Source organism: Dendropsophus ebraccatus, chromosome 12, assembly GCF_027789765.1.
Source record: "Dendropsophus ebraccatus isolate aDenEbr1 chromosome 12, aDenEbr1.pat, whole genome shotgun sequence".
Taxonomy (NCBI): domain Eukaryota; kingdom Metazoa; phylum Chordata; class Amphibia; order Anura; family Hylidae; genus Dendropsophus; species Dendropsophus ebraccatus.
Window position 1 is genome coordinate 42,432,016 of NC_091465.1, and position 23,643 is coordinate 42,455,658.

Below are 23,643 nucleotides of genomic sequence, written 5' to 3' on the forward strand. Positions count from 1 at the left end.
CACATATGTCCTTAGTTTGCCTGTTATATTGCAGCTCAGTGAATCCAAAGTGGTTGTCCAGGAAAAACCCATACTTAGCCATGCTGCCCGGGCTGCGAGGGACATGTCGGTAACATTTACTTACCTGTCTTATTCCTCTGCAGATGCCAGTTCCTGGGCCTCCCGTTGTCAGTGTTTTCATAACATCCGCTGACATCCCTCACCCATAGGAAATGGCTGGTCATCATAAGTTCTATGCTGAACGCCCATTTCTGGTGAGAGCAGCACGTCATCGGATGTTATGAAAAGTCTGGCAGTGGCTGGCCCAGGAACTGGCATCTGCGGTGGAGCGAGACAGGTAAGTATATGTTACCGAGATGTCTCCCGAAGCCCCAGCAGGTTGGTTAGGTATGAGTTTTACCCAGATAACCCCTTAAAGGACAGGTGTGACGCTGTTTTTGGAAGAAAGCAACCATGTTTTGTTTTGTTTTTGTTGTTTTTTTTAAATCCTGGATAACCCCTTTAATAACATTGTCAGAAGATATATTCAGTCTACTAGGCTTAAAAAATAAGGCCAGGTTTACATTTTAGTTGTGCCATCTGCTACACGTACACATGGGCAAGGAGTCCAGGTCATTTCCCACATGTATATGTGTATTTAGTCTTAGAAGTGCATCACACCATGCAAGAGACTCAATACACATATACATGCGGAAAACCAGATAAACGTAGTCACTAGTTAACTACATTTTGGCCATTAAATGAATTATCCAGGATTAGAAAAGGCACAGCTGCTTTCTTGCAAAAACAGCACCACCCCTGTCCTCAGGTTGTGTGTGATATTACAATTTAGCTTTATTCGCTTCAATGGAACTGAGCTGCGAAACTCATACCCAAACTGAGGACAATAGTGATGCTGCTACTGATGTTCTAAGCCTGGATAACCCTTTTCAATTCAATGGCACCCTATCCTGTATGTGCATGTATACATTGACAGTGTGCCAAAATATACCTGCAGTGTGTTGCACAATTATCATGTGAGGACTGTTACTAGGATACGTAAACCATTATCCAACAAGAAATGACGTGAACAGTGGAGGAGGAAGAAGGAAGCAAAAATGACATTACTGATGTGTATTGTTTCTTTGTCTGGGGTCTGGTCACATTTTCTGCACAACACTCTTCATTTCTGTAACGTCTCATAACCTAAACTAATGCTCATTCAGAACTCCCCAGTTTATGAATGGGATATCCTGACCAGTTCTGTGGAACTAGAGCAATACTTAGTATATTTTCTATCACAGATCATTAGAGGAAGCAATCCTGCTGTGTTGGTGTCTGAGATCATGTGCTCTGTGTGTCCATATACAAGTGTGCCGCTGTGTACAGGCTAGATCCTGCTCTGTTGGCAGCCTGGTCATTGTTACAGGCTACAAGAGAAACAGTGACCAGATTGGGACTGTGGCGTCTATTGTTATTAGTCCACAGTAAAGTGATAAACCAGTGACCCGACTGCCATGATGATGACCCCTCTACTCCGCTGTCTGTTAGCCTTTAGGTTGTATTATGGGTGTTTTTCATAAAATATAATTTCACTAGTTTTAATAAATCTCTCAGTATAATCAAAAGTGATTTTTTTTCAGCTCTCCACATTGAGCCACATTCTAGATGATTATGAGCAGTTAAAGGGGCTTTCCAGGCTTAACGCATTAATGACTAATCTAATGTGAGCTGAGCTGCAGTATTGTGTATTTACACAGATTTATCTGACAGATTTTTTTAAACCAAAACCAAGAAAACACTGTAAGGGTAGCTTCACACGTACCGACTGAGTCGGCCAGGTCCTGGCAGATCACTTTCACTACGTACACTTAGCGGTCTGAACGACCGCTGCGTGTATGTAATTCTGCCGGCCGCTTAACCCCTTCTGTTGCCGCCCGGCTCCTGCTCTGTATACATTACCTGTTTTCGCTGCACGAGGTCCCGGCGTACTGCTCTCCCGCCCGGCCAATCAGTGTGTTGCCCTGCCGCAGCCACTGATTGGCCGGGCGGGAGAGCAGTATGCCGGGACCCCGTGCAGCGAGGACAGGTAATGTATACAGAGCGGGAGCTGAAGGGGTTAAGCGGCCGGCAGAATTACATACACGCAGCAGTCGTTCGGACCACTGTGTGTATGTAGTGACAGTGATCTGCCAGGACCTAGCCGGCTCGCATCGTTATTAACGCTGCGAGTCGGTACGTGTGAAGCTACCCTAAGGGTGTGTTCACACCTACAGGATCCGCAGCAGATCCGCAGCAGATTTGATGGTGCAGATTTGATGCTGTGTTCAGTTATTTAAATGAAATATGCTGCGGATCCGGTAAGTGTGAACGTAACAAGGAACAGGTCATAAAGGAAAGACTAAGATTTCTCCTTTTTTTAAAATCCATTCCTGGCTTTGGCTTCAAAAATCTATCAGATTAATCTCTGTGTAAACACATCATAACCCTCAGCACCACTGTTACACAGTAGACGGCACAGGGCTTCTTACACCGTTCACTGTGTATGGTGCTAGTGTAGCATGGCTGGGGCACCAGGTGTTTAAACTCCACTGAACAGACTTTGATGACCTGTTCAGTAGATAACCCATCAATGTCATAAACTCAGACAATCACTTTAAGGTAGGTTATTCAGCCTAAGAAGATGGCTGCTTTCTTTCAAAAACGGCACCACGTGTCCAGGGTTTGTGTCTAGTATTGCAGTTTAGGTCCAGTGAAGTGAATAGGGCTACAATACCTCCCACAACGTGCATGAAATTGGACTCATACAAAAGTATTATAAGGTCCTATAGATTCCATAGGGTGTTGTATTGCTGCTGTGTACAAGTCATAGCTTCTATATAGCGATAATACGGCACGTGCCCTAAATCTGCTCATGGATGGTTATCAGCCCTGACCCCCCTCCTCTTCATTTACACATGACATAGGATGTCTAGCTGCATAACACTTGGTGCCTGGCACTGATGGGTCAGACGCTGTGGCTGTAGGAATAACAATGTACATTCAAATCACATCATAGCTATATCAATATCCCATCTATTACTAAGTCGTATAGACACAAGTATATGTTATAAAGCCAGGTCATCAGATATCTTTTGCACTGTTCTTTTGAATATCGAGTAATGTTTAACATTTGAGCCAATTAATTTTGTGTATATGAGGCACAGTTATACATTGTTGGTTATTATATTTTTTAGGGATTTATCATTTAGGGTTGCTTCACACATACCACATCACAGCGGATTTTCTGCTGCAGATTTGATGCTGTGTTCATTTATTTAGCCAAATCTGCTGCAGATGCGCATCAAAAAATCCGCTGTGACACGGTACATGTGAAGCTACCCTCAATATATATTGTATACTATATATATGTATATGTATGTGTGTATGTATATATGTATGTGTATATATATATATATATATATATATATATATATGTATAATATATATATGTGTGTATATTATATTTATGAGTATTAGTTAGTAAAATTATTATAATATACTATTTATCAGTGATGTATGACGCTCATGACCTTGTACTATGATGGTGCCTGTCTGTGCTTTGTGTTTAGACCGAAGGTGTCAGAGTGTCCGTCAAAGTGCTGTCTGATCAGAAGGGACCACCTCTGCTCTTTGTTGTCCGGCAGAAAGAGGGTGTTGTGTCATTCCAAGTACCGCTGACCCTCAGGGGTTTGTAAGTAGCATGCTTCTTTGGATTCTTTTAGCAGGCTTGTCTATTAACCACACAATGTGACATAGCACTTTGTTATGTCAGTAACAGAATTGTCCGTTAGGGTCTTATTAGACAAAGCGTTCTTTAACGATTGCAAACGAGATTGTTTATCGTTAACCTGAAATCATTCCTACTTTCCACAGGTACCAGCGTAATTACCAATATCAAGATGTCGGACGCACTCTGTGCCAACCACCCACTCGGGCAGAGTCCAAGACTGAGTCCTTCTTTGTGGACGTCTCCACCTTGTCCGAGAAGAATGCTACCTACTTCTTGCGTGTCACACACGTGGAGAGCTTTGTGTTGCGGTGAGGGGCAATGTCCTGTATGATGTTATAGTTCATACGTAGCGTTTGTGTCAGAGTGAACTTCATGAGTTTTTTATCTTTGTAGGACAAAAGAACGGTTCAGTTTTAATGCAACTCCTGCTCAGCCTCAGGTATAATGTGACAAGAGGTGACAAGTACATGTTCTGTGAGGGGACAGTGAGGTCTATGTGTGTGTTTGCCCTTGTCTACATTCTGTGTATGGTGTATGTGTACCTTTTTAAAGACCTATCAAACTGTGATTGATTTCAAAGTGATACACTAAGAAACATGAGACTATAGGCCCAAAGCCGCACTATTGACTGGTCATTAAGATGTGTCCTGTTGATTTTTGATGATGGCTGTTTTTTTGTTTTTTACAGTGGGGGTCTTGTATCGGTTTTATAGCATCTATGGATTTGCAACTGGCCTCTCCTCCCGCTCTGTGTTTGTGTTAGGAAGACTCATGCTTAGAACTTTTCCCAGCTGGTTCCCCTGATCAGTCATGGTCCGAACACTCAAACCATGACCCGTTACAAACTTTTGGCATGTCTCTATAACATATAGAGAGTCTGGCAGAAAGCAGAACCGTACAGCTGTCATCAGAACCTGGACACTGTTCGTCCTCAGGTTTTGGGCTTTCAGGTTCTCCTGATCACAGAAGATATGAAAAACTGCTTTCACACTATTTTATTGTACGATAAAGTGCCTTTTATACATTTCTTCTCGTTACGCCAATTTCAGATTTTTTATTTTTAATCACACTGATGATTAATGATTTGCTATATATAATGCTATTCCCAAAGGAAGGAGAAGTTCTTTTGCCTTGCATTTGTTTTAAAGGGAACCTGTCACCCCGGGCAGCCCCCCCACCCCTGAACTCACCCCGCCCCCTGGACAGGGCCCTGCATACATACCGCCCCCTACGTGTCCCGCTCCCGGTGCCGGTCACACTGCAGAGATCGGCCCATCTGCACGCTTAATATGCAAATAAGCAGAGATTAGTCCTATGGCCATGAGACTTCTCTCCGCTCTTTTGCATATTGAGCATGCAGATGGGCCGACGAGATCTCTGCCGCAGGACTGGCGCGGGAGCGGGACGTGCAGGAAGTATGTATGGGGGGCCCTGTCCAGGGGAGTGGTGGGTTCGGGGGTGCTGCCCCGGGTTGCTTGTTCCCTTTAACAAGTCTCCATTTTTACGGTTTCGGTGTCATATAACCACTTTACCTGATGTTTTTAGACACTTCTCCCATTAGTATGATGTCTTTTTTTTTTTTTTTTTTTTAACTAGGCAACCCCTTTAGCCAATATACATGTTAAAAATTTTAAAGTGGTCACTTTATGAAGATAACCGCTGCCTATAACATAATATATAATGTTGGGGCATGTAGATGGCACAAAGAAAGGTCCTGCTTGGGATCTCTAACTGTGAATGAGAGCAGAAAGCCAATACCATTCTGGTGGACTCCAGCCATCTTTGTAATACATATTGTAATGGATGCCTGCCATGTAATACTTCATCATATCCGCTGCAGTTGCTGCTGCAAGGGAAGAACCGGGCTGTCTTTACCTTCCCTCTCTAGAATTAACTATTTGCTGGAGATGTCAGGATCAAGACCCTTAGCAATCGCCTCATGTCTGATGAAACAACCTTTTATGTAAAAAAACAAACAAATACTTTTAAGTCTTAGATTTTTACTTCACAAAATTAAGATTACTTGTGTAGATGTTAATGAACCCAATATGTCATGTTATACAAGGAGTACAAAGTTGCACCAGACCTCATGCAAGTAATGGGGTTGCACAACTCACAAATGGCTGTGACTATGACTACTTGACTGTTTGGTCCTTGTCAGCTGTGGGTTGCTTTGTAACCCTACTTACATATATTAGGTGTGACTTGCCACGTAGCCCCAGCCCTATACTTGTTTCAGAATATCGCAATATATTCTGCTGTTCAGCATTTGGTAAAAGGGCCCAATTCTGAACACAATAATACTACGACGAGACTCTAGAATAACTTATCTTCCATAACCAGCCTGGCAATAAAGCAGCACCTCCAGCTTATTGTGCAGGATGGGTGACCGTGTCAGATGCCAGGTCGGGTTTAATGAGGTCTTTTTGCGTGTTCCTATTTTTACACCAGTCTTTGACCTGCATCTTGTGTTTTTACGAGCTAGTAGATGACTGCATAGGTTTAGGTAATAGATTCCTATGGTATCTCAGACTTTGCTCTCTAAATTTAGGCTTCTGTTTATAAGGATTTTGAAAAATCCACCAATATAATTTATAATACATAATTTATTAGCACTTTGTCATCGGGACAGAGCACTTTAACATGGGGCATGCTGCACAATCTCATAAGGGGGATAGACAAATGTTCCTACATTATGTACAGGTTATGAATGGCTGATCTCCAGCCAGTGTATGGCATTGTTCTAGGTGCTGTTGGGTTTGTGTGTTTGCTGTTATGGAATCCCAGTTCATTAAAGTGACTCTGTACCCACAATCTGCCCCCCCCCCCAAACCACTTGTACCTTCGGATAGCTGCTTTTAATCCAAGATCTGTCCTGGGGTCCGTTCGACAGGTGATGCAGTTATTGTCCTAAAAAAACAACTTTTGAACTTTCAGCCCCGTGCCCAACTGGAGTATCTGTGCCCTAACTTTGCACCACCCCTCCGTCCCTCCTCCCCACCCTCTTCATCATTAGGAATGCCACTGGAACATTTTCTCTTGTCTGAACATTGCACAGGTGCCTTAAAGGGGTTATCTAGCGCTACAAAAACATGGCCACTTTCCCCCTACTGTTGTCTCCAGTTTGGGTGGGGTTTTGAAACTCAGTTCCATTGAATTAAATGGAGCTTCATTGCAAACCGCACCTGAACTGGAGACAACAGTAGGGGGAAAAGTAGCCATGTTTTTGTAGCGCTGGATAACCCCTTTAACGATCCAGCCCATGTTCAGTATTCACACAGCTGAAGAATAGGAAACAATCTGCCTGGAGCATTTCTAATGATGAGGAGGGACAGAGAGGTTGTGCCAGCCTAATGCATACACAATCTAGGCCACACCAGTTTGGCATAGGGCTGCAAGTTTAAAAGTAGTTTTTTAGGACAATAACTGCATCACCTGCCAAACAGACCCCAGGACAGATCTTGGATTAAAAAGTGGTTTTGGGGGGACAGATTGTGGGTACAGAGTCACTTTTTAAGCTCTTGGGACCAATTTTGGCTCTTTTAGGAATCATTTAAAATTTTTTATTGGTTAGTGCAACTAAAAATAGACTATTTTTGCTTGTTAGTATATGTGATCTACCCCTTGGTTACTGAGCACTAGATGCGGCTTCATGATAACATCACTTTCAGACGATCAGGGCACATAGATTCAATTGGATGATCTTTGGCCGTGTGTCTCTAAACTCTTTAGTGCACCCAGTTTTATAGCTGTCTATGGAAATCATACTACTGTAGGCCGCACTTGCACCTGGCCATTGGGGTTACATACCCAAGCCCACTAATTAAAAAACGTTTCCATACTTTTACCCATGTACTGTATGTAGATATATAGTTGAATAATATAAATAATAACTTTTGTGCATAAACCCTTAATTGAAATTTTTCATTACTTAAAGTGACAGTCACCCCCTTTTTTTTCTGACTTCCCTACACAGGTTTTATGGGTAAATTGACCAGTTTTCATACCTTATTTTATATCATATGTCATGGTGCTTGTTCAATTAAAAAGTCATCTTTTATCAACTGCAGATTTTGCTAAGTGGGCTTTACGGCAACGGCGCCACTTAGCCCCGCCCACAGCCCCACCGGTGGCCCCACCCCTCCATTATGTCATAGACACAGGCCCGCACCTTTGCCGACCATTGGAAAAGGCTGGCCTAAAGGTCTAGGCCCCACCCCCTCTAGGTCGGCCCATACAAATGGGCGTTGAGTGGGTGGGGCCTATGTGCTGATTATGTCACGGAGGGGACGGTGCCAACGTGGCGCTGTGGATGGGGCTAAGTGGCTCTGTTGCTGTGAAGTCCCGCCCACTTAGCACAATCTGTAGTTGATAAAAGATCACTTTTTACTTGAACAAGCACCAAGACGTATGATATAAAATAAAAGTATGAAAATTGCTAAATTTACCCTTTACACCTGTGTAGAGAAGTTACAATGCAAAAAGGGGGTAACAGTGTCTCTTTAACAAACTTTTGACATGTCAAAAGTTTTGATTGGTCAGGCACTGGATATTCAGACCCCCCCATGCCCACAAACACACACACACACACACACACCGTCTGCCAGAATGAAGCACGTGGCTAACAGTTCTCTTGCTGTCTGATTTGTCGCTGTACTGAACGGGCTCCACAAAAAAAGTCTTCTACAATGATGAGTGTGATGGGGACAGTAGAAGTGTGTTTCTACTGCTTCTTTCTAGCAATCTCTTGTCTGAACACCCAGACCACAAATGATCAAAACTTTTAACTTGTCAAAATTTTTTAACTGCCGTTGACACCTTAAAGAGAGTCTAAATGCAATAAATGACAGTAGATTAAATTATAAGAGTTTTCTACATGGATTTACAAATCCAATCATTTCCCCTTAAGAATTAAAGGGAAACAGGTTTTACTTTAACAGCAGAAAGATATCAATATCTGGTGAGATTCTTCCCTGTCTCATTTTCTCTGTAAGGTGCCAACTGTTATCTGAGTTGCAGAATGGGTCTGTGAGCTAGGATCTGGCCGGGATTCGATTTGGGCGAATAAATTTGCTTGTTTTGCGTTTTATCAAGATGCTGGTCTGTGGAATACAACATATTAATTCACCAATAGGCAGCGAATCAGCAAAATGCAAATGGGGTGGAAGTTTTTCTCACTTCGTGTTGAGAGCCTGGATACTTCATACAGAACATTATTCATCAGCCGCATAATAGGATGTTCCAGTGTATTATACTTCCCAGCCAAATAGAGATACAGCTGCTTGTAATTGGTGGATCCGCTTTAGGAGGACATGAGTACGATAACATATTTCTCAGTAGTCTGACACTTATCTGGGTTCTGGATGCACAGAACAAATGTAAAGTAGTGTAGATGGTAAAGATCCTTTTATGCCACCATTATGGGGTATATTCTGGTTTATTTGATTGCTAATCGTCCTGCAGTGGCTTTTCTGTCTTTTGCTTCCATTGTTGATTCTGAATTACTTGGCAGTTCTGGTTGGAAAAGCGACAGACTATTGATGGATTTTCAGGGATTTACATTGATTACCTATATGAGGTCAAGCACACCCACTCTCATATGGATGTTGCTTTTCCAGGTACTGCAGTGGTCGGGGTGCTCCCACAAGACCTCCTGACCACTCAACTATTATTCAGGGTACTGGGACCTATAATAATTTATTGATGGCCTTTAGGATAGGAAATCGGTGTAAAATCCAAGGAAACCTATTAAAGTTCTGGTATATTTGGTGCCTAATTCTAAGAGCTGAATTTCTTTTTCATGAAATGTAAAGTATAATAATGTGAGATTGTAGACTGTGAAAGCATGCTGGACAGAGTGTGAGTGTCCTGTCACAAGCTCATTTGGCTCAGACCTTTGTTCTGTTTTACATATCATGTTTCTTGTCTGTTCGCAGTATTTTAAGTATGTTTTTCCACCGGACGTAGACTCTGTGATTGTTAAAGTCACTTCTCCGTCTGCATTTCCTTGCTCTGTCATCTCAGTACAAGATATTCAGGTAAGTGCCTTGCAGTAGTATGACAAATGTTACTATTACTGATATGGTGCTATGGTGTGGCGGTGGCTTTAGTTGATGGTGCAATGAGTGTAGACGTGGCGTAACAGCAGTTGAATACAGGAGATTTCAAGTTTGGGGAACAGCCTTAGGGCTATGATCTACTTAATCTGCACCAGGGCTTGGATAGGAAAACATCTGTTTGAGTACAGAAGGAAATTATTTTACTTAATAAAACCTATTACATAGGTTTTTAAAATCGCTTGTACTATTCAAGCGTATTGATTTCTAAAAAATGTCATTTAAATAAGTCATGCTTTAAAGTGATACTGTGTGAGGATTTCTCTACACAGCTGTAAAGCCTAAATTCGGCTTTTTTTATAACTTACTTTATAATAGATTACTTGGTGCTTGGTCCAGTGAAAAATACTTTTTATCATTGGTAGATTGTGTCACCTGGCCGAGGCTTCACAGGCGCAGTGCCACTTCACCCTGCCCACATGGGCACCATGGGTCTGGCCTCCTTTCGTGAAGTTGGCCCCTTGGAATGGGCCAACCTAGAGGGGGTGGGGCCTAGACCTCTAGGCCGGCCCATTCCATTGGCCTAGACACCGATTATGTCACAGAGGGGCGGGCCTACAGTGCAGATGTGGATGTGGCGAAGTGGCGCTGCGGACATGAAGCCCTGCCCAGGTGGCACAATCAACAAACGCTAAAAAGAATTTTTCACTGACCAAGCACCAACAAGTCTATTATTAAGTAAGGTATGAAAACTGCAGAATTTAGGCTTTACAGCTGTGTAGAGAAGTCCTCATACAGAAAGGAGGTCACAGTGTCACTTTTAAAGTGACTCTTACCCACAATCTGCCCACCCCAAACCACTTGTACCTTCGGATAGCTGCTTTTAATCCATGATCTGTCCTGGGGTCCGTTCGGCAGGTGATGCATTTATTGTCCTAAAAAACAACTTTTAAACTTGCAGCCCTGTGTCAAACTGGCATGGCCTAGAGTATCTGTGCATTAGGCTGGCACACCGTCTCCTCATCCTCCTCATCATTAGGAATGCTCCAGGCAGATATTCTACTATGCATCACCTGTGTGAGCATGGCACACAGGCTTGATCGTTAAAGGGGTACTCCGGGGAGGTAAGTGACTGGCGCCTTCTATATCCATCCCCCTCCCCAGGCTGTACAATAAAAATGACCCCAGCCTGCAGTACCTCTTTAAGGCAGCTGTGCAGTGTTCAGACAAGTGAGGAATAGGAGGCAGGAATAGGAGGCAATCTGTCTGGAGCATTCCTAATGAGGAAGAGGGCGGGGAGGAGGGACAGAGAGGTTGTGCCAGCCTAATACACAGATACTCTAGGCCACACCAGTTTGACACAGGGCTGCAAGTTTAAAAGTTGTTTTTCAGAACAATAACTGCATCACCTGCTGAACGGACCCCAGGACATATCTTGGATTAAAAGCCACTATCCGAAGGTACAAGCGGCTTTGGGGGGGACAGATTGTGGGTACAGAGTCACTTTACGTATGAAGCCTGAGAATAATACAGCAGCGGCCTTCTCACAAGATTACAGAGAGGCTGCTGGCTTTAGGCTTTTGATAATATTGTTTGCAAAGTTGGTCAATAAGTTCTAGTGTGGTTGCCAGGAATGTAACATTGTCCCATTTCTCCTTTTCAGTGCCCGGTATATGACCTTGATAATAATGTTGCCTTTATTGGCATGTATCAAACAATGACCAAGCAAGCTGCCATCACAGTTCAGGTACATTTTCAGGTTCCCTGCTAACATTACTGTGACACTTACAGAGTAAAATGAGTGAAGAATGTGAATATGAAATGGCGGCTAAAGTTTAGTAAAATGTGCTGTTTCATCAAAAGACCTTTTTTGATTTGATACTTTTTCGTTCGTCCTTTTTATTCTTACTGTCTAACACTTCATTTACTCATTTATTTATTACAGCGAAAGGATTTCATTAAAGGTGGTTTTTATGTTGTGGTGGTTGTAAAGACTGAGGATGAGGCGTGTGGTGGGGGTCTGCCCTATTACCCATTAAATCCAGGTAAATCTGTTTACCTGTCTTAACTTACAGCTCAAGTCTTTGAATACTTTTCCCCCCTAATACGTATGTACTGTGTTTCAGATGCTCCTGTGGAGCACGGAGATCGCCAGAAGACCCTGGAAGTCTTGGTCAGCCCAGCCATCAGCAGTATGTAGTTTATGGCTTCCCCCTTTATTAGCTGCCGAGCATACTTTTATTTAGCGTAGGGCTGGGCGATAATGGCCTAAATCAATATCGCGGTTTATCGTACATGTAGCGGCGGTAACGATAAATTGAACGATAATTATGACACGCCCCTTTTTAAAGCCACACCCCTTTTGAAACCCCCATTTTCCGATGGTAATACAAACGTGGATTTATTCCATATAACAATGTGCAGCAAACTTCACAAGTAGTACACAACGTTTTGGCATCTCCTACACCATTTAAAAGTGCCACTTGAAAATGGTGTAGGAAATGCCAAAACGTTGTATATTACTTGTGAAGTTTGCTGCACATTGTTATATGGAATAAATCCACGTTTTCACGTTTGTATTACCATCAGAATATTTTTACTAGCTGACTTGATCCAAGGTCTGGGATTCATCTGCTGCCACCCACAGTTTGTTTATTTTGCTGCCTATATTTTTTGCTATATCTATCTATATACTGTGGGGTAGCAACCAATCAGATTCCACGTTTCATTTTTCAAAGAGTCTGATTGGTTGCTAGAGGCAGCTGAGCCAGTTTCACTTTACACCATGTTTGAGAAATCTACCCCAGTGTGTGTGTGTGTGTGTGTGTATATATATATATATATATATATATATATATATATATATATATATATATATATATATATATATACATACACACACACACATACACACACATACACACACATACACACACATACACACACATACACACACATACACACACATACACACACATACACACACATACACACACATACACACACATACACACACATACACACACATACACACACACACACACACACACACACACAGATAGGAGATAGATAGATAGGGGATAGATAGTAGATAGATAGATAGGTAGACAGTAGATATCTCCTATCTATCTATCTATCATTACATCTATCATTTATCTATGTCTCTAGCTCCTATACCTTTCTATCTAATATCTGCCCCCAGTCACTGTCACATGCTGCCCTGCCCCCCCCCCCTCTCCCGCACATACAGTTGGGGTCAGGTATAGGTCAGCACCTCCATGCTCCCCCGGCCCCTCTCTCCTGCACAGGAATCCTCTGCCCCCGTCCCTCAGTGCTGTAGCACATATATCTGCCGGCAGCGTCCCGGGCAGATCGTCACACACGGCTGCTTCACCACTGCCAAAAGATGAGGCGAGGAGGATTCCTGTGCGGGACAGAGTGCGGTGCCTGGTGAGGGGAGGATGTGCTGACCTATACCTGACCCCAGCAGCCACTTTATGTACGGGAGAGGGGAGGCAGGGCACACTGTGCAGCTTCCAGAGCCGTCCGGAAGCAGCAGCAGCGCTGAACACACAGCACGCCTGTGCGCAGCCTGTCACATCTCCAGTCTTCCTCCTCAGGAAGATTAACAGAGGGGAGCAGAGCATGGGGCCGCAGGGTGAGGAGGAGGAGGAGGAGGGAGGGGGGAAATACCGCAGATACCGTCCTGGCAGAGTCGAGGTCGGTTAACCGACGCCAGAGACGGTATCGGTATTTTGACGGTATACCGCCCAGCCCTAATTTAGCGCTAGATATCCTGTTCATTCTCCTGTCCTGAATGGCCATGCCTTATCTCTTCAAAAGCAGTCAAAATCCAAAATGCCCCAACATCACCTGTCAGGAGAGAATTATGAGGCCCCATACTCATTAGAAGGTTGTCCTACCAAAATCAGCGGGGTCAGCCAACTTTTGACTAAAGTGTTTGGGAGCCTTTTAGCAATTGAGCCTTCTGTCTCTCACCTGGGACTTCCCTTTTTGTACCAGAACAGAGAGAACTTCTGACAGGCACCTGGTCAGGCAGAATCAAGCTGTTCCTGGGGACATGGACATCCATTTGTTTGAATAAATCTTAGCAGCTGCCTATATTATTTACCAGCAAAAGTAGCTATATGCTGGGTATCCTGGAAGTCTTTGAGATTAAAGGGGCTGTCTGTGATGACAGTCCCTTGAATTGTATACTGCATGTTTCAAAGACCTGCCTAATTTAATTGCATGTGAGAACAGAACCTCGCATGTAGTGCAAGCAGCTGTTTCCTGCTTTAATCTACTGATTTACTATGTCATATTTCAGTTAGATTGTAGTTCTATTCTTGAAATGTAAATGCAAATGTACGCTATCTGTTACACACAACATGGGATGGAAGAGGAATAGATTCTGTTTTCTGTAACCTAATGGGGGAGATTTATTAAACTTGGAAAATGAAAGGTGGAATCTGATTGGTTGCTAGGGGCAATTGAGCCAGTTTCTCTTTATGCCAAGTTTGATAAAATCTCCCCCAATGTGCTGACCATTTGCTTCTATCCTCAGAGACCACTTATGTCGGTGGGATGCTGTTCGGTTTAGGCGTGTTCCTGTCCTTTTACATTTTTGCACTTTTTGTATACTGCTGGGAACAGTGGAGGTAAGACATGAAAAATGGTATTGAGTATAAAGCGTGAAAGACAAAAACTGTGCTGCTAGAACAAACCTGGTTCACACCTATGGGCCGGCTCTGTTTGCTTTTCCATTCACCTGCCACATGTAGGAGCTAAACCAAAGAAAAAAATGGACCCAGCTGATCGGTTGCATGACAGACACCAGCAGAACAGAAATAATATTATTTGTATAAGACGTGTTAGATGAGGGTAAAGAGAGGTTCCCATATCCACTGGTGATTTACCTGTGTGCTCAGGGTTGTTCTGAGAATTACAAGAGAGGTTACAGCATGATTTATAACACGTTGGACACCAACTGAGCCCCACAGACCTTAATGGGACCTGTCTAGTTTCCAGCTGGTGTCATTTTACTAGAAATTGACTGGATAAAAAATTGTGACATTCGTATTCTTTTTGTCCAGTTATTTGAGTGGAGTCTGCAACTAAGACCCTGATTGAAACCTCTTACACACATGTGAACTTTGTACACTGTGTGACCTCTGTATATTATGCACATGGTAATCCCACTGCCTGTTGTACTTCATTTGTTGGTCACGCGTTTTAGATACAGTAGCTGTTGGACAAAGGCTTATTTGGTAAACAGCTACCTCTCCTCAGTCCTAACCTACACATGCACATACCGGCAGAGATGGAAGTGATTTTGTATGTATATGGGACAATTGTTACCACTTTGAAAAGTACTGGTGACGTGGATTGTCACATACTTATTCTCTTTCCTGATATAACACTACACTGATCTACCACCCCAATAAATAAAAGAACACAAAAACACAAAATAATTATTGTACATGTAGGTTTACTTTTACCATGCAATTCCTAATGTTATAGCTACAGCATGTCCCTTCCTCATGGTTGACCAGGAAGCTGAGGTACTGTATGTTTGGTTTGGTCTATAAACAAAAGAGCAGCCAAAAAGAGAACAGTACTTGCTGATAACCATAGTGTTTAATGACTTTCTTTTACTCAGATGACCTACTTTGGATCGTTCAGTCGCTGTTTAGTTTGTCAGGACAATGGAATCACTGGTACAGGACTGGCATAACCAGTTCTACAGTGCAAGAGCCCTACTAAATAACTGCCTATACCTATGCCACCTGGACCCCTATAGCAAGAGAGAAAAAGGGGGAAGGGCGCTTCCTAGTGCAATATTGTAATAATGAAAACGTGCAGAGAAATTTCCCTCAATGCACTCACCTTATTATGTTGTGCAACAAGTATAGGCACAACACTATATCACGCATGAATCAAGTACCGCAGCTCAGCACAGGATCGTCCACACAGCATAAGGAGTGAGGTACACGGAGAAAGCAGGATCCTTATAGGACTTTAGGAGCCAATTGTGATCCTCTAAAGTGCATAGCGCTGGTACAACACTAGGAATAGGTAGTCACTGGTATAAACCACATCCACGGTTGCCAAATATATAACTACCAAAACACAGGTTAGGCTTGAGAAAGGCACTGATGGATTATAGTGCCGAAACGCGTCGCTACTTTTAATAAATTTTGTTTTTGTTTTTTGCTAACTAGTGTTTTGGTAGTTATATATGACTACCTATTCCTAGTGTTGTACCAGCGCTATGCACTTTAGAGGATCACAATTGGCTCCTAAAGTCCTATAAGGATCCTGCTTTCTCCTGGACCCCTATAAATAAGCAGGGTAAGGAGTGGGATTATGGAGTTTACTGTAATCACATGTAAGGTTTTTAGGTTATGCTTTAATAGCCATAGACAAGAAATATATATCCGTAGGGAACAGTACATGCTATATAGTACATCAGTATAGATTATATACTGTATAATCAATCAGATCAAAGCAGTCGTCTTTTCTGAGATCAGAGCTTAGTTTGGACAGTATATTATATAATAATATAGTATATTATAAGAATTGCTTCCATGTTTTGGTGTAGGATCCTCCATATTTTAGCTTACGGTTAAAGAAGGACATTTGTCCATTAAGTCATACATCTTCTTTATTAAACAGGAAGAACAAGAAAGAAGCTGGCTTGCTCCATTCTGTAGGAACCCTAAATGATGAAACAGGTACAAATACAATATACATGAAATAGTATACAAATGAAATAACAATTTTTGAACACCTGTTCTTACAGTCTCTATATTTTAGTCTTTCTTGTTTACTCCTCCTTGAAGCATGAATAAATTGACAACTGGGTGTTACCATTTTAATTGTCATAAAAGTGTGTCCCCTAACAACCAGACCCTGTCCAATCAGTGTTGACATTGTTGGACTATACAGGGGTAAAACCTTTACCTGGGCCAATTTAAGTGGGTTCCAAACAGACCTGTAATTATATTTGTGGTTCCAAATCCAGATATGATGTAGTGTGCTGGGAAGCGTGTTCATACATTTCCAGAAGAAATACCAGACATACGGCACAATACAGTCCTAAAAAGATGCTCCAGTATTGCTTTACAGGGAATACATGTATTTACTAAACAGGCATATCAGGAGAGCTATTTATTGAGTTTCTGTGCAGAGAAAGAGATGGCCACACACAATGTATATAATGTAATGTAATGCTGTCAGCTTTAATATGGGAGGAGCCCCGTATTGCTGTATAGCATGTGGATGTGAAGCCATGTCTATTTTACCTCCTTTACTGAGTGATACTGTGTTTCACCTTTAATAAAGACATTGTAATGGCATTGTAATATATGTTCTTCTGTATGTGAAAAAGTGCATTAGCTTGTTGTACGGCAGTAGGTTAACCAAGTATTTTTTTTTTACTTTTACTGTTTACCATTTCCAGCTTCTTTGCTCGGTAAGAGATTTGGGGGGGCACATTCATCTGTGGGTAGAACTGCATGCAGTGTATTATACTTTGCACAGTTCCATGCCAGCCACATTACTAGTGTGACTAAAAGATTGCTGTTTATGGGTAGCTTCCTCCTTGGTGTATCTTTGATCTCAGGTCGGACTTTTATATAACACTGAAACCATTTACTAACATTCTAATGAACACCTTGATGCATGGATTACTCAAATTATTTTCAGTAAAATCCATTCTAACCCTGGCACATAACTTGTTCAAAACCAGGTGAAGGGTACAGCCCTTATATCTGGATAAATTACATATTGTAAGCTTCCAATAGTCCAGCATGCTTGAGATCAATGTATACCAGCATATCCTTCGGACTATTGAAAGTTTTGACTGTTTTTGCGAGTTACTAGTGCACTGGTTTGTGGTGCTGGATTCTTAGCTACAATCTTTGGAATGCTACATAGGGAAGTCTAAACTACATGAAATATAAAATGTATATTTGGTACAGTTTCCATGGATCTTGGTAAGTGAGCTGTATTTTACAAATTTTATTTATTGAATGATAGTATCTTATAAAAGTTTACAGCATTCCTTAGAAGGTCGACAACAATCCAGTAATCCTGTTATGGTTTGTTGCATCCCGGCCTCCATTCAATTTTTGTATACTGTTGGTTGTTGGTTGCAGCATGTCCCTCCCTAACTTACTATACATTGCTTTTTTCACTTTCTCTTTTCACCAGTCTCTCTTTGTTTATAGGGAAATCATCTATGGATCAGAGATATGATGGATGTAGTTATGGCTCCATGGGTAAGTGGAATGGGAAAAATATAATTTACATATTGCTGTATTTTATTTGTGGTTTCGTTGACAGCAAGTTACCAAGTGTCCTGAACAGAATCCTCGATGTTTTGGTCCTTTGTCTGGGCAGTATGGAATTACTATAAGGCTTATGTTCTCAGAGTTCTCATGTAGTATTTTAGTCATTACTTGCAGCCAAAAACTAGGAGTAGACAGAACAAAACTGTATTGGAAAGGTTTGCACCTTTTGAACTATGTGTGAACACGGCCTAAGGGTAGCTTCACACGTACCGTATCGCAGTGTATTTTCTGCTGCGGATCCGCGGCAGATTTGACTGAATGAATGAACACAGCATCAAATCCGCACTGTAAAATCTGCAGCAGATTTGATGGTGCAGATTTGATGCTGTGTATATTCATTTAGTCAAATCTGCTGCGGATCCGCAGCAGCAAATCCACTGCGATACGGTATGTGTGAAGATACCCTGAAAGTAATCTTTTAGGCTATGTTCCCACAGCGAATCTTTTCGTAACAACGCCATACTTTGTACGAAAAGACATGCTCCTTTATCATCAGATGTGCCAGCATCAGAACTTTGCGGCGTAAAAGATCATCTGACCGGTACTGCAGTACCGGCCGGGATGATCTTTTCAGAGACCGAGCGTTCCGTGACCCGGCCGTGTGAACATGGCCTTAAAATATAAGTTGGGTTTTTCAGTTATGCCAGCAGTATAACAAAATGTATGGAACAGGTAGAAATATAGAGGCGGTCACTCACCACTTGATGTGCCGAAAAAGAATCCTTTATTCATCCAGGAATGAACATTGCAGGGAAGGGGGAAGGTGGAAGAGCGGGTGCAATCAGACAAACGTTTTCGCGGTCTCCCGCTTCGTCAGGTCTGGCGTGTAACACACAGATGAGGGTGTGTTTTATAGGTCATGTGACACATGTGAACAAAGTGCAGACATTATTCATTACAAAAGACACATATGAAAAACACATTAAAACCAAGCCGTAGTAACATATTAAAATAGAAGGGCGTTCAGGTCATTTCTCTCGTTGAGACCAGACACTCCTGTGGCATCCAGACGGATGATCCATTTTGTCTCGCATTTCAACAGTAACTTTAGCCAATCACTGCCGCCGCTAGGGGGATTAACTCTTTCCAAGCCTATGACGCTTAGGCATTTGGCATCATTGGCATGATCATTCCGTACGTGGTTGATCAAGCGAGGAACCCCCTTCCCCGATCGCAGTGAATAGAGGTGTTCCTTAAAACGGACCCACATAGCTCTTTTTGTTTTGCCTACATAGTATCTATGGCAGGGGCAGATAATTGCATACACGACATGCGTGGTTTTACATGTGATAAATTGTTTTACAAAACATTCTACCCCTCCTAAGATGATGTATGACTGTGCCAACACTTGGGGGCAGTATTGACACTGTCCACATCGTTTATTGCCTGAGGGCAAGGATTTGTTAAGCCAAGACTTGGTGCGATTAATTTTGCCAGCCGATAATGTGTCCCCTATAGTTTTACTTTTCTTAAAAGTGAACATGGGCTTATTAAGGGCAGCGCTTTTTATATCGTCATCTTGTTCTAAAATGTGCCAGTGTTTTCTGACGATGTTTTTTAGAGTTTCATTCATAGGGGAATTCTGGAAGGAAAATGTGAATCTCTTGGAGCTGTCATTCTGGTAGTTAACCGCTTTATGTTTAGATTTACGCAGGGAAGAAATACTCATACTGCATGTTTTGATGTATGCATCATTAATGACGTCAGAGGGGTACCCTCTCGTCATTAGACGTCTGCGTAGTTCATTGGCTTGGATGTGAAAGGACTCGTCATGACTGTTGATGCGTCTGATTCTGACCATTTGGCTGAAGGGTATGGATTTTTTCACGGATGAGGGGTGGGAGCTAGAGTAGTGCAGCAAAGCGTTAGATGCTGTTTCCTTACGGAACACCGATGTGTGAATGGAATTCCCACATCGGTGTTCCGTAAGGAAACAGCATCTAACGCTTTGCTGCACTACTCTAGCTCCCACCCCTCATCCGTGAAAAAATCCATACCCTTCAGCCAAATGGTCAGAATCAGACGCATCAACAGTCATGACGAGTCCTTTCACATCCAAGCCAATGAACTACGCAGACGTCTAATGACGAGAGGGTACCCCTCTGACGTCATTAATGATGCATACATCAAAACATGCAGTATGAGTATTTCTTCCCTGCGTAAATCTAAACATAAAGCGGTTAACTACCAGAATGACAGCTCCAAGAGATTCACATTTTCCTTCCAGAATTCCCCTATGAATGAAACTCTAAAAAACATCGTCAGAAAACACTGGCACATTTTAGAACAAGATGACGATATAAAAAGCGCTGCCCTTAATAAGCCCATGTTCACTTTTAAGAAAAGTAAAACTATAGGGGACACATTATCGGCCGGCAAAATTAATCGCACCAAGTCTTGGCTTAACAAATCCTTGCCCTCAGGCAATAAACGATGTGGACAGTGTCAATACTGCCCCCAAGTGTTGGCACAGTCATACATCATCTTAGGAGGGGTAGAATGTTTTGTAAAACAATTTATCACATGTAAAACCACGCACGTCGTGTATGCAATTATCTGCCCCTGCCATAGATACTATGTAGGCAAAACAAAAAGAGCTATGTGGGTCCGTTTTAAGGAACACCTCTATTCACTGCGATCGGGGAAGGGGGTTCCTCGCTTGATCAACCACGTACGGAATGATCATGCCAATGATGCCAAATGCCTAAGAGTCATAGGCTTGGAAAGAGTTAATCCCCCTAGCGGCGGCAGTGATTGGCTAAAGTTACTGTTGAAATGCGAGACAAAATGGATCATCCGTCTGGATGCCACAGGAGTGTCTGGTCTCAACGAGAGAAATGACCTGAACGCCCTTCTATTTTAATATGTTACTACGGCTTGGTTTTAATGTGTTTTTCATATGTGTCTTTTGTAATGAATAATGTCTGCACTTTGTTCACATGTGTCACATGACCTATAAAACACACCCTCATCTGTGTGTTACACGCCAGACCTGACGAAGCGGGAGACCGCGAAAACGTTTGTCTGATTGCACCCGCTCTTCCACCTTCCCCCTTCCCTGCAATGTTCATTCCTGGATGAATAAAGGATTCTTTTTCGGCACATCAAGTGGTGAGTGACCGCCTCTATATTTCTACCTGTTCCATGTTGGACTGTTTTTCTTTTGGCGCCGAGCACCTCCACTAGCCGTAACCACATCCAGATAGGAGCGAGCCGTCCACAGCACTGCTCACGGTGTGGGATTCCCTGTAGTGCCAGCCACCCAGCTCTCACCTCGTATTGCATAACAAAATGTATGCCTCAACCATATGCTGCTATGTAACTATACAGTGAGATCTGTCAGCCATGCACCACTTATTTTTAGTGGCCCGCTATATAGGTTTTTTGTGTGGTAAATAAGGTATGCTGAGACACAGCAGTAGGGAAACCCAATAGAGTTGGTATGTCAGAAGGAGCAGGAAGATGTCCACTCCTGACAGGAACTTGTGAGGTGGTGGTGGCTTCACTAGAAGTCTTGTCCATTAATGTGATGTAAAGTAAATCACAACTGTTCCTAATCCACAGGATCTATAGAACCCCTTGAGCGTCTTGCTGTGATTGGTGCTACCTGTCTGAGACAAACATCTGACATAATCTGTTGAGATACACAGGAAAAGTTATGAAAACTAGCAAGGAACAAATGGCTGTAGCGAAGAGACTTTATGCCTATAAGACTATAGCCATACAGTATGTTGTCTGTAGATGAATAATCCCCTGTGGATGATGGAGGTCATTAATGTCCTGAATAAGAACATTTAATCGTTGAAGAAAAAGGCGAGATGTCCAGAATAAGCTCAGGAAGCAGTGGAGACAGTGGGTTGGACTTATGGGAGCGTCCTCAGAGACATTAGTGGGAAGTAATTTGGGAATAGTGGGGTTAACAAAAGAAGGTAGGAGAGTAGTAAAAAAGGCATGTATCTGAATATGAAGTGATGTTATTAAACTGGAAATAAAGATGGAGAAGGATGAGCATTTAAAGTGGAGCCTATGAACATTAAGGGCAGGAGGGACCTGATGATTGGATAACTTTTTGATATATTCAATAAAAACTCTATAGTTCTCCAGCTGAGGCCAAAATGCCTCCCTATTGAGGACCTTTGACTACATTCGGTACATGTGCAAGGTTCTCTCTCAGCACATAAGCCAAGTGTGTTCACGTAATGTGGTGTGAGCATAACCTAAATGTTCAGCAAAGGTCATCAGCGTGCTTTGTTTCTGTATAGGGGAGATTTATTAACTCAAAGTTAAATGTAAAGGGGATGCAACCAAATGAGATTACAGAAGAGGTGTCTTCCTGTCCGTTATGAATCTGGCAAATTGTACAACTCCACTGGGTCACACATTTGTCCTAGAAACTTATCAAAGCTGTCTAGTGAGGAGAAAAAAAAATGGCTAAAATGCAGAATATATTTGGTGCAAAGCTTGTATACTTTGGTTTACCTGGAGCCAAACTTCAGATGCATTTTACTTGATAAATCTCCTCCAAAGACTCCTGTCTATCTTTTCTATTGTACAGCAGAAAACAGCTCAGTTGCAAGCCCAGATGGTACAGAAAGTCTGATGTCATCCGCAGAGGCCACGTACAGTTACACAGGTAACCTACAAGCCCCTGTTAACATTCACACAATGGGCCACATTTTATAGAATTTGTGTCTTCATATAGAAATAATAGTGATCAATGATTGGAGGGGCTACATTGATGGTGTAATAAAGCTGATAATATATGTATGATAATTGTCCGCCAAATGTTCGATTAGTGGAAAGCTATCTCTTTAGGTCCCTCCATACTTATGAACATTCGGCTCAGAGAGTGTTCTGCTAGGCTACTCTGGCGGTGGCTCTGGGCCTTCCTAAGCGTCCTATTAGACAAATCCATATTTAGTTTTCTCTGATCAAGGGTCCATTTACACAGAAAGATTTTCTCACAGATTATTTGCCAAAGATTTGAAGCCAAAGCCAGAAACAAGTTATAAGCAGAGATCAGGTCATAAAGGAAAGCCTGAGATTTCTCCTTTTTTTCAAATCCATTCCTGGCTTTGGCTTCAAATCTTTGGCAGATAATCTGTCAGATAATCTTTCTGTGTAAATGGACTCTATCAATAAACTATTGCACATGAACACTTTTGTGAAAGACCTTAAATCGTTCACCATAATACACGGAACGATAGTTGCTAGTTACAATCGCAATTACGATCGTAATTATGAAGAAACGATGTGTACACGCACCAAAAGATATGTGATGGTTAACAACAATTTTATGCTTAAAAGATGCGATCAACGATATTCAAATTAAATTTTGTTAGTCATTTGATTGTTGCCTGCACAAACATGGAGAGATTATCATTTAAATATGAAAAATATAATTATTTTCGCATGATAAACTTTCCGTGTAATAGAACCCAAAGAGCATAGGGATCAGGCAATTGAATTTCAAAAGGCC

The 23,643-nt window shown here is 42.2% G+C and overlaps 1 protein-coding gene across 6 annotated transcripts in view; it reads left to right on the forward strand.

Moving 5' to 3' along the window:
• The window catches only part of SIDT2 (SID1 transmembrane family member 2), a 53,299-nt gene that overhangs the window by 15,524 nt on the left and 14,132 nt on the right, over window positions 1–23,643 (forward strand). For 2 of the 6 annotated variants that reach the window (XM_069948749.1, XM_069948754.1), the window contains exons 3-14: window positions 3,591–3,712; window positions 3,895–4,059; window positions 4,145–4,190; window positions 9,688–9,789; window positions 11,471–11,554; window positions 11,753–11,852; window positions 11,934–11,999; window positions 14,375–14,468; window positions 16,486–16,544; window positions 17,273–17,284; window positions 18,042–18,092; window positions 22,720–22,797. In XM_069948749.1, the coding sequence (XP_069804850.1) occupies window positions 3,591–3,712; window positions 3,895–4,059; window positions 4,145–4,190; window positions 9,688–9,789; window positions 11,471–11,554; window positions 11,753–11,852; window positions 11,934–11,999; window positions 14,375–14,468; window positions 16,486–16,544; window positions 17,273–17,284; window positions 18,042–18,092; window positions 22,720–22,797 (979 nt within the window). The remainder of the gene's footprint in view (window positions 1–3,590; window positions 3,713–3,894; window positions 4,060–4,144; window positions 4,191–9,687; window positions 9,790–11,470; window positions 11,555–11,752; window positions 11,853–11,933; window positions 12,000–14,374; window positions 14,469–16,485; window positions 16,545–17,272; window positions 17,285–18,041; window positions 18,093–22,719; window positions 22,798–23,643) is intronic. The other 4 variants (XM_069948750.1, XM_069948755.1, XM_069948751.1 and 1 more) reach the window with 3 other exon arrangements.